This window comes from Astatotilapia calliptera, chromosome 12 (genome assembly GCF_900246225.1).
Source record: "Astatotilapia calliptera chromosome 12, fAstCal1.2, whole genome shotgun sequence".
In the NCBI taxonomy this organism is placed as follows: Eukaryota; Metazoa; Chordata; class Actinopteri; order Cichliformes; family Cichlidae; genus Astatotilapia; species Astatotilapia calliptera.
Window position 1 is genome coordinate 6,839,790 of NC_039313.1, and position 12,388 is coordinate 6,852,177.

Genomic DNA, 12,388 nt, shown 5'->3' on the forward strand with positions numbered 1-12,388 from the left:
TTTACTATTAGTTGAACACCTGTGTAAGATTGAGCTTGTCTGTAAATTTGGGTCAGGTGTTTCTCATCTTCCTTTTGAGAATGCCTGATAGAGTATGTATGAGGTTCATGTCAGGCATATTGGCTGGCTGATTAAGCACAATAATATCATGGTCAGAAAAGCATTTGGTTCAGTTTTTGCAAAATCCTGTTGGAAAAGCAAAGTCGCATCTCCATAAAGCATGTCAACAGATGGAAACATGAAATGCTCCTGGTAGATGGCAGCATTGACTTTTGGCCTGATAACATACATTGGATCAGCCAACACCAGCAGATGGCATGGGAATCATTACAGACTGCACACTGGACTTCAAACACCTTGGATTATGTGCTTCTCCATTCATTCTCCAGACTTGTAGTCACTAATTTCCAAATAAAGAGGACTTTGGAATACTGAGCCACAGTCCATTTCTTTTCTGGTTCTTTTCATTTTCTCTTCAAGTCAGGTTTACGTTAGTATACTGTGGCACTTTGCAAACAGCCAGCCTTTTTAGTAAAGGCCTTCTCTGTCTCACCCTCATTGTGGAAGGTGTCAGTGATCATCATCTGAACAACTGTAAAGTCAGCAGTCTTTCCCATGGCTGTGTGTACTGAACTAGACTGAAATATACATGGTATTTATACTGTTTGAATAGCAATAATTCAATATTACAGTAATTTGAGATATTGAGTTTGTGAGTTCCATTAAAGGGCAAAATTTGATTTTTTTTTTCAGATTTTTCTAATTAAATTTTTCTAATTTTTTAGATGGACCTGAAAACAACTATTTTTTCAAAAACCACCCTCCACCTTAACCATGCTAAAAATGATCCTACGTAGTTATGAAAATGTTTAAAGCTAGCTTTATACAGAATTAAAACTTTACATGAAAATTTAAAAAAAAAGGCAAATTAAGAAGTTATTGAAAACACTCTAAAAGTGAATGTTACAGTTAAACAAATCAGAAAAGATGTATGTGTAAATGTTATGCCCATAGTTCTGTATTATTTCCCAGCTTTTACAGCGCTAAATACATCTGAGGGCCATGAATGAATATGGATTAACACATCACATAAATGTGCCAGCTGATCAGTGATTGGATCTGAAATCATCATGTCCCTTGTTTCTGTAATTATTTTAAGGTGTGTTGAGGATATAACGGTGATATGATTACTTACAGGAAGTACATGTCGTAGCATTGTGATAGAGACATACTATACTGAGAAATGTCAGCAAACTGTATAATTTCCAGTCATTCACCTCCCTGTCTGTTTGTTTTATGTGTGGCTCTTCTATACACCCGCATCCATTCATTTACCCATTTAACAAGGACAACATTGATTGAGAGAAGTGGTGAGAGTGCAGATTCGATTTCAAGGGACAGGATTGGATTTGATAGCGGGGGCATAATAGCTCTCATTGGCTTTTATGGCACTGAATAGCTTAGCTGGAGCTGTCTTGATTCGACTGAGGTGTAATTCTGAGAAGGATCCCGGGGATGGCAGGAGCACAAACATCCTGTTCCCCATTGTCCCAGCCCACAGAACTCACTGTGCTTTACCCAGAAGAGATGGCCAAATGACAAAATGTGAGTCTAGAACCTTTCTTTGAAGGAAAAAAAAAATACATATGAAGTGTAAGAGTCCACGATTCTAATAGTGCGCTTAGATCAATGAACTGTCAACCATCAAAACGAAAGAGAAAAAAACAGAGTAACCTGCCGTGAATTGTCGTTAAACAAAGGGGCATGCTGGCGCCAGCACAAAGGCTGTTTTTGTGTCGACTAAAATCCAGGCCTTGTGGCTGAGATAAGATGTATTCAGACTCCACAGCCACAATTTGGGTAATCAGTCTCCTCCTAATTCCTCTCCACTTGTTCCGCTCTGATTTCATTCATCTGCAAATTGCTCTGAGAAGAAGAGTTTTGCTCGGATGGGGGATGAATTGTGCTCTGAGTGTACTCTGCTTTTCTACAATATGTTAGCTTCTGATGAATGCCGATGTCAAAACACTGTCCACTGAGCAATCGTTTTAAATCTGAAAGTAGTTGCTGTTATCATCTTGTTTGTAAAATAAAATGCACTTTTCACTGCTAAATTGCGTATCCACCTGATACCAGAACAATGATGTCTTTGTTTCCATCAGACTACCTGTTCTGCTCTTATTTTTTCCCCTTAAAGAAACAACTAGGATGGTGAAGTAACCAGGGTTTTGTGTTATAGGTGGTGCCACAGGTGATGCTCAACCAGATGCTGTACCTTCGGTACAGGGCACCCTGCCCCACTTCATCCAGGAGCCGGAGGATGCCTACATTGTCAAAAGTAACCCTATCAAGCTGCGCTGTCGAGCTGTGCCTGCCTTACAGATCTTCTTCAAATGCAATGGGGAGTGGGTTCATCAGAACGAGCACTTCTCTCACGAGTACAAGGACCTCAACACTGGTAAGACAAAGCTTTTTATACTTCCACACATGATGATGATAATAATAATAATAATAATAATAATGATGATATACACTTCCACATAAAGCTCTTGGTTTTAATGTTTAAAAAGTAACATAAACTTGTAAATTAATTAAATTAAGCAAATGATGCTATCTATCGAGTTTGTGTACTACTGAGCTTTTGAAAACTGTTCAGTAACACCAGCATTTACTGATATTTATTGTTAATAACTGTTATTTACTATATTCAACTACTCTTTGGTGTTATCAGAAGACAAGAAATTTAAACTTTTTGCTAAAGGGATTCGCATTTTACATGGTGACAGTCTGTGTGTTGAAACAGTTTTTAAGCTTACATAACAACAGTATTAATATTGTTAATTATAAAGTTAAAATAAATCAGTTTTATTTGAATACCTGTTTTTCACAAAGGAAATTCAGCAAACATGAAAACAAAATTTGACAAAGAAAACTTGTTTTATGTCTCCCTCAGAAACATTATGGATAAACTAGATGATGTGTTCAAGTCAGATGATTGCATACGTAAACAGTTCTCCATTTTAAAGGTCTCTGCAGAGATCTGTAGCATCTGTCAAAGCAAACACTGGTGTTCCAGTTTAGTAGTTTTTTTTCCCCACGGTCTAAAATTTCTTTCATTTATTTAGTTCGAATCATCAAAATGATTAAAGAATGTAGAAACAAAAGAAATCTAACATAATTTAAACTAAAACCTTGCCTTGCCTTGACTAAACTCTAGATAAACATATTTTGACTATTTCAGAAAAATGAGTAAAGCTCAACTACAACCATGATTATGTAAACTAAATTACAAAGTTACTATGGATATTTCAGCTAAATATATGTCAACTAAAATGATGCTGAAGGAAAGTTTACTTGAATTTTGCTGACACTGAGGAAAGTGCCATTGACCTACTCACTGGTAACCCTGACCTCAAGCAATCATATTATCTCATATTAATATTTATTCATTTGTTCTCCCATATCCTGGCATCAGAGACCATGTTAAATAATCATTCTAACAAAGATCAAAACCATCTTTTAAAAAATCAGTTTTGCCATATTTTCAGACCTTCTCGCCAAACCAACTCCTCTATCTGGTAATGTGGGGAACCACAATGTTCTCAAGTCCACTGAGGCATTATAATCTCTGCAGTGTCTCCCAGAAACACCTAGAATTCATCCATGTGGCATCCTGGTTACTTGCCTGAACCAACTTAACTGGCTAAAACCATAAACCCATTTCAATTACGGTAAGAAGGTTCTTGGTTTGCATCCCAACTGGGGCGTTCTGGTGGACTTGGCAGTCATGACAGTCATGAAAATGACTTCAGGTCCTGACCACAGCAGCTTAGGCAGACCATCAAGAGAAATATCAGTGTGGCCTCAGATGATTTAAGGCAACAAAAGCAGAACAGCCTCAGTAATCATAGCTGGGCCAAGCAATATGTGAAGTGCTTATTTTAAGCTCCTTGCATTACTAGATGGAGGTTTATATACTGTACCACATCAGCCTGATTTCAGCTAGTTTCACATGAGCCGTCACTCACAGCAATGAAGAAGACCCATTTTTAAATGCTTTTTCTGGTATGATTGCACACTCTGAAATAGTGTTACAGCAGCAGTTCCCCTTGACTGCAGCTAAATTGAAAATTAATAGTTAAATTGCATGTTTGATGCACATTTGATTATTAAATTACATTTTTGATTCATTTTTAATTTAGGAAGTGCTTCCTTTGAGCCCATTGAGTAGATGCTGGTTCACCGTGTTGTACTGCAGTTCCCTTGGTTGGAGAAATTTTAGAAGGAAACAGTCAAATAGCTTTAATTTGGAATGAACACAGAAATATGTGAAGATACTGAAACATTTACCTTCAAATTTTGATTCATAAACCCAACTTTGGGCAAACTCTAACCATGATGGATGTAAACCATGTGAGTCAAATTTCAAAGAAAACCCAGTTATATTCCATCTGGTGCAAAGAAGTTTAAGGTGCCCTTTTCATACAAAAGAAACTTTTCTGCAACACAAGTAGAAAAATCCTTTCCATCAACTAACTGTGTCTGTTCTAACTTAGAATTTTTTCTTGTTGTTTATAATAGTTCACATTTTACATGAAAAAAACTCACTGAGGAAAAGGAACTTTCAACAAACTAAAATTATTTAACTATGCGGTGTCCAGTGTGTGGCATCCAGACAACAAGAGCTGACTTAAATAAATACATACAGTTTTACAAAATCAATTTTTAATTCACCAGAAATGAGATTCTTTTGGTGAACTATAGAGAATTTTTGCTAGAAACAAAGTCAGAAGCAGTGTGATCTCACTGAAGCAGCAACAACAAAATCACTCTTAGGGAGAATGGTTGGGTAGATTGACTGATGGGCCAACAAAGCGTTTCATTTAGACAAGAATGTTTGTTTGCTGCGAGTTTCCTACCAAGCAGAAGAAAGGCTGCCAAATTTCTTCCACATTGTTTTAACACCTTTAGAACGAGTGAATGCCAGCTCAACAGCACTGACTTCCAACAGGAGGTTATAAAATGACTTATAAAAAACGGCATCACATCAACTTTGTGTAGTAGATTTGTGATTTCAGTAGTTCTTTTTTTCTCTGCCTATATATGGATGGTTTCCTTTATTAAGACAATGTTCCTTCCCTAGTAACTACTCTCCCTAGAAAGAGTTTGCCTCTCTCTGTGCTCTTTTTTCAGCAAGTCAAACCTAATAAATGGTTAGACTTTCTAATAAATGGCTTTTCCATTTTGTACAATAGTGCCCCTCTTTGCAGACATAAAATATCACTGTTTTATACAGTAGGCACCAGAGCCAGTAACCTGTAAATCCTACATGTAAGCTACACATTAGCTAAGGTTTTTTTTCAATTGAACTGTAGAAGACGTGTTTTCCTCCACTTTCCTCCACAATTGTAGTCTCAGGTGTTGGCATAGGTTAATTTTTACAGTCTTTGTATAACTGTATCACTGAAGCATATGACTGCCTATCTTGGGTTTTATTCTATACCAGATGATGAAGAGTACACGCTGATAAAAGAATACTTGATTCGCAAAATCAAAGCATGCGCTTACATAACACCAAGATTCTACATAGACTCTACCATGCTGAATGTTCATACTTGATGTATATTATAAACTCTTACCATCCACTTGGTTGCTTTCAAACCATTTGGAGGTAGGATTATAGTTAGGTTAGGTTTTAGCCACATGCCACACTAGCAGAGTTTCAGCAACTAGATGACGTCCCTTTGAAATCAAATCTGTTAGGCGCAGTTTAGTTTTACAGCTCTTCTGTAAGCTTTCAATTGGGGTATGCAAAATAGATGAAAATTACACATAAAAGGCTAAAAGTGAAGGTGACCTGGTGAATTTTAAGAGGTAAGTCTCTACTGACTAAACAGATTTTTTTCATTTGTTATTTTTAATCTTTCTCTTGCAAGTCCTCTGCACTTTATGCAAGTGCAGTTTTAAATTAGTTGAGTACCCCTTGGGTAACACTTTTCCCTCTGCATGTATCTCTGGAGAGCATCTGCTTTATTGTCTTGTTCCTCTTATTAAGCTTAATAACTGGTATTCTTTGAAAATGTAAGAATTTTCAGAAGCATCAGTACACCCAGTTCAGTTCTAAATACCCCGACTAAGAGTTTAATCATTCCTAAAAGCCTAAATTGCACTTTCTCATTGCGGTCGTTTTTATTATTCACTGTGTTTAGTTTACTGCTTATATGTTCAAAAATTAAACTGATTAGTTAAGTCATTTTATTTAGTAAAGTAAGTAAAGTAAAATTTTATTTATATAGCACCTTTCAAGATAAAATCACAAAGTGCTTTACAGAGGCCATGACCAAGGCTAGTCACTCAGAAACTATGCTGGCCCTCAGGCTACACCAGCTGGGAACCTTAAAATAATGTGTGAATACTGTTTAAACAATGTGTGCCACCAATACATGTCCAAATGATATAAGTGTCGGGCGAGGTTGTGATTTGAAGTGTGATGGAAGCAGTGGCGTGCCATACCAATTAAGTCCCATTAGCTTTTGTCAAGCGGAAGCGTGTTGATTAGAAGACCTGACTGAGGCCTCCTGAAAGGATTTCTGGCAAACAACAAAAGCCAATGTGACACCTCGGCTGGAATGCTCTGTGATTACAGGCTGCAAGAAAGCCGTCTTTCTTGTATTCATGAAGGTCTCTCCACAGAAAGAGCCTTTAATTGCTTCTGGAAGTTCATTATAGTGTGATTGCTGTGCTGTGAAATTGTTGTGAGCTTGATAATGGCAAAATGAAATTTGGAACTTCAAATTGTTTGTTGTTTTGTGTACAGTGGAAAAGTACAAGGGAAAGTTCACTTGGTGGTATTTGGCCCAGCTCAGTTCATATTCCACATCAACATCCAGCATCCAGCAGGAGGGAAGCTAATCAGTGGATTTGACAGATAAGAGTGAGACGCTATACCAAAAGCTTTTGCTGTTGCCTCGAGGCTACAGCATACAGCTGCTATGTTAACAAAAGGTTGAAGTAAAAATCTCAAATTCTTGCTTCCGGAATTAAAAGGTTGTGGAACCTTTACAAATAACATATAACACCTTTCCCCTAACAACTAAAAAGCTGAATTCATAAGCAGTAATCCCTTGCTGAGATCAATACACTCAGGGGTCCTGCTGCTACACTTTTCATTCTTAGTCTGGTATTAAGGCCAGTTTTTGTCAGCTATTTGTTCTATATTGCTGTATAAATAAGAATACAAAGTAGAATGGCTAACTTTGTGTCTGCTCTCTAGTTGTTCAACATATCAAAGGTAACCATATTATTGTGACTGTAGAATCAAGTGGTAATTTCCACATTAAATAAAAAAAAGACCACGAGAGTGTCTACTTCCACAGGTTCCCACATTAAAATACCTCGGTGGGTGAATTTTAATTTTTTTTGTTTTTACTGGTAGGTGCTAACATGGGGAGCTATAGTTAACAGTTGTCTGCTTTGCATATCAAAGTACAGGATTCTTGTTTGTGGCAGAATAAAATTAACTGACAAATAATATGACTTTCTGTGTGGTATAGACTGTCCAAGAATATGTGTTGAGTGAGTGAAATTTTACTATTTATGTTGATTTATTTTATTTAATCTTTCACTTAGCACTAATAACCACGTATGCGAATCTGTGCTTTACAAACATATACAGTAGTTCATGGTTCTAGCTTGCTAACCAAGCATTCTACAATCTCATCCAAATATGGTCACGTGGTTCCAAAAAAAGTAATATATACTAATGACTAAGGCTTCAAAAACCATTGGGATAATCATGCCGTGATCATGATAATCTTAGAAATGTTTTGAGTCTTATAAAGATATGAATTAACAAGGGCTAGATTAGTACAAAGAATTCACATTTAAGCAGTGGCATTTCATCAGATTAAACAAAGCAAGCAGTGCTTTCATTTGTTAAATTATGAATTAACTATAATTAACTACATTTTTGGAAAGCTGTGTACAATTTTACAAGCCACACTGAGGCCCCATTACACGTACAACTGTTGATCAAGAAACCCTTAAATAGAAGATGTCTGACAAAGTGAAGTAGAATAAAATGATCTGAAAAAGAAACACATTAAACCACAATCTAAAGAAACTGAAGAAGAGATGAGAAACAAAATCTATTAGTCTGGAAAAGATTACAAAGCCATTTGTAAGGTTTTCAGACTCCACTCTACAAATGGAGAAAACATGGCTGTGTCCCAATTCAGGGTCTGCACGCTTGAAGTACGTGCACTACGCATACTACGTACGGTGCGTACTATAAGTACGAGAAGTGCGGAAGTGAGAGGCTTGTGAAATGGGACGGTATACGCTTCGTCGCGCTGTTCAGGTTGCCTAGCAACCATGATGCTAACCGCGAGACACGTTACATACAGCATTGTTTGACAGAAATGAAGGAGAAAAATGTTTTGTTGGTCATTCATTTTTGTCATGACATCACATTGATTAGTTGAGTATCTGAGGCTGAGACCACAGGACTGTAAAACATGATAGTTGGGCTTCATTTCTGTGCTGAACAGTCATTTAAGATTAGTTAGTAAATAACAATTAGTTAATGTTGTTCATGAGACTAAAATCATCTCACTGTGGTAACATAAATATAATATGGCCAATATTATAGTATTGTCAGATTATTATGATATATATATATATATATATATATATATATATATATATATATATATATATATATATATATATATATATATATATATATATATATACCGTATTTCCCGGACTACAAAGCGCACCTGAATATTAGCCGCACAAGCTAAAATCAGGGGAAAATCCTGTTTTGTACATACATTAGCCGCACCTGACCAAAAGCCGCAGGTGTTTCAATGTTGACTTATCATATGTAAGAGAATATGCACAAAGGGAATTGTCAGGAAAGAGATGGCTGTTTGGAGACACATCACTTTTATTAATATTTTGAAAAACAAGTTATGGGTACATATTTGCACAACTTTTTAGGTATATGTACAAGTAGCGGTAATTACAAGTACGAAACATGTACTGTGCTTCATAAATGAGTAACAAATGTAGTACATAACAATAACCTACAGCACACCAGAAAAATAGATTCGGCCTACCTTTTAGGCTCAGGTGCAGTGACACGGCTTTAACAAGAAGAAAAGTCAGTCATTCACCACCATCTTCCCGCGCACTAAAACCACCAAAGTCCTCTTCTCCAGTGTCGGATACGAACAGGCTCAGGGTGGCTACGTCATCCACTCTCAGCTTCTCTCCTTCATGGTCACTTTCAAAACCAAAGAAATCCTCGTTGTCAGTGTCAGAGTCAAACACCCTCAGAAGGGCCGTGGCGGTGTCTTCCTCTCCATCATGCAGCAGTCCAGCCCTTCGAAATCCGTTGGTGATCGTGGATGTTTTCACACTTTTCCACGCTGTCAGATTCCACCGGTGGAGTTGAGCATAACTTGCTTTTCATCCACGACTCCCGCTGAACGTGTAGCGTTAATTTGAAGTTTGTTTTTCACGCTATTTGTCCGGCACTATGTTGCCTGGCGGATGGACACGTGACCAACATACCACTCTTGAACCCTGTGTGTCCGATCACATGCCCTTCCGCCAGGCAACGTAGTGCCGTACAACAGCGGAACAAACAAAACAAATCATCTTACAATATGACAAAAATCATGGACAATCCATAGAAAAGCCGCACCTGACTAAAAGCCGCAGGGTTCAAAGCTTGTGCAAAAAGTAGCGGCTTATAGCCCGACAATTACGGTATATATATATATATATATATATATATATATATATATATATATATATATATATATATATATATATCATCATTTAATATGCTTTTGATTGAAATTGAATATTACTTAAACTCTCTTAAATTAACTTCCAATAAAAAAGGTTTATCATTGATTGAAGTTCATTCAGAAATGTTTAAGGAATGAGCTGTCACAACTTTCAAGTACAAAGTTGTCATGAAGTCTGTCACATCCCCCCCCCCTTTTTTTTTCTTTTTTATCCTTTATTTATTTATCCTTCTTATTTCATTGTACTGTATATTGTTACTCTTATTTGCCTGTACAAACTGAACTGGAATGACTGACTGTTCGCTTTATAAGTTCAATAAAGTTTGGGAAAAAAAAACCCTCTTCAGCCGCTCCCTTCTGCCATATTTTGCGGCAAAATTATCCACACCCACCGCCGCGCTATGAATTGTGGGATATATGGGACCACGAAGCGTGCACCGGACCACGCTTGATATTTGGGGAAATCGACGGCGCATTTGGAGTATGCATTTGAAGTACACTTCGAATTGGGACAGCCGTCGTCGCGTGGCGGTGACGTAATCACACTTGAAATGCGTACTTCAAGCGTGCAGACCCTGAATTGGGACACAGCCCATGGAACAGAACTTTCCCAAAATGGCTCCAAGAACAAAAGGTTACAAAAGGACTTAGATGTTGCTCTGGTCACAGCCTCTTTAGTGTGTTGAGTTATGAACACTGACCTTATCGGTGGGTAAAAAGGTTTGCATCCCAATACATAAAACGAACAACATTTCATGAAAAGAACAGTCAAACATGGTGGTGGTAGTGAGATGGTCTGGGGCTGACTTCATTTGATTACATGCAATACCTACAAGTCCAGTAACACATTACTCTGAGTTGCTTACACGAGGCCACTTATTAATATTCCTGTTTCCATGCTACAGAAGGCAGCGTGATTAATGGATGTGATACCTCCTCCACTACATTAGAGTTTCCCTCCAGTCCCCGGCCTAAACCTGATCATGTTGAGATGCTTCTGTCATAGCTTTGAGGCTATCTTTGTGCAAACACCGTAGTTAAACTGTGCTTGGAGTCACTCTTTTTGGACAAAGAGGGAAAGACAAGTACATTTGTAAATTAACTTTATTGTTCCACAAAACACACAGGAAGTTGGCAGCCTCAAATGTGTTATTCTAGACATTAGTGTTAACTCTTTAAAGTGTAAGCCAAATACAAAAATATGTATAGTTTTTGATTTGTTTTGCCAGTTAGAATGATGGTTTTTAGAGCACTTTGATTATAGTTAGGGTTAGGGTTTAATAGCATGTTAAATTAACAGTAGTAACTGAGGGGGCCAAATAAAGCAAAAATAATGAACAGTATTAAAGAAAAATGCATACAATACATGCAGTTGCATGTACAAACGTACTTTATCTATTTGTAATTTTCCATTATGTTACACTTTACCTTGTCCCAATACAGAAGCAATTTCTGTCTCTTAGAACCTGCATATACTGGGCAGTTGCTATTGTTTTAATGACCTGAATTCATATTTTAAATTTAAATATCTATTAGGTTGTTTATTTACTCAACTACTCATCAAATGGGTTGTAGAGGGGCTGGAGCCACAACCTGCAATTCAAATCTCCAGTTAACCTAATATATCTTAATATGTCTCTTGGACTGTTGGATGGAGCCTGAGAGGCGGACCCATACACGCACAAGGAGAACATGGGCAAAGATGCAGACTGCGCACAAACTCCAGCGGTTTTCACTCTGTGGCCTTTCTAAAAAAATAGTATCCTCAATTAATGAAACAGGGATCCTGTAAGGCTTCATCTTTATGGAAAAAGCTACACCTAGTCTTCAAATGACACAGAGACACGTCTCTCTCTCTTTGTGGCAGCATCTCTGTTGTGTAAAGAGCAGAACAAGAAGATCTGTAATTAAGCAGTTTATAAGTGTTCACATGCTGAGAGAAGAACGACAAACACATGTTTTTAAAATATCCCTCATTAAAATCAGCATTTTTCCTTGACAGATGAGGGGCTGGGTTCTTTGGATTTAAATGTATATCATGTCTTTTCATTGTTCAATAATAATTGAGAAGGAAACATCTCTTTGTGATATTGTGACCTGAACTGACTCTACTAATACTACTACTACTAGTAGTAGTAATAATAATACTGCTACTAATAATAATCGTGAGATGATGTTGTCATGGACATTAAGATTTCTTTTTCAGAAGCTGTTTATTTTAGGTTGGACAAGGCAGACTGTAAATTAGAGATGGAGCTAATCCATCTGTCTTTGGTTTCCCAGCCCATCTCCAAGGAGTAGGTTTGTCAGTGCAAGTTATTTTTATTTTTTTCTTCTGAACCTCTACCAGTTATTAAGGTGTAGCAGTGGTGTCCCAAACAGCTGTGGGCATCATGCCCCTGGTCATAATGAAACATTTCTCTCATTATGTTTTGTGTGACATAATTTTAATGTCTTGCAGTAAAACTTCAAAAACATGGACCAGAATATGCAAAAACAATTCCTTTGTTCTTAATTTCCACTCTTCATCCACTGGACCCAAAAGATAAAATCGGGTGATAGAAATG

At 37.2% G+C, this 12,388-nt stretch overlaps 1 protein-coding gene across 2 annotated transcripts in view; it reads left to right on the plus strand.

Moving 5' to 3' along the window:
• The window catches only part of LOC113033469 (netrin receptor UNC5D-like), a 292,976-nt gene that overhangs the window by 102,511 nt on the left and 178,077 nt on the right, over positions 1-12,388 (plus strand). For both annotated transcript variants that reach the window (XM_026187285.1, XM_026187286.1), the window contains exon 2: positions 2,240-2,458. In XM_026187285.1, the coding sequence (XP_026043070.1) occupies positions 2,240-2,458 (219 nt within the window). The remainder of the gene's footprint in view (positions 1-2,239; positions 2,459-12,388) is intronic.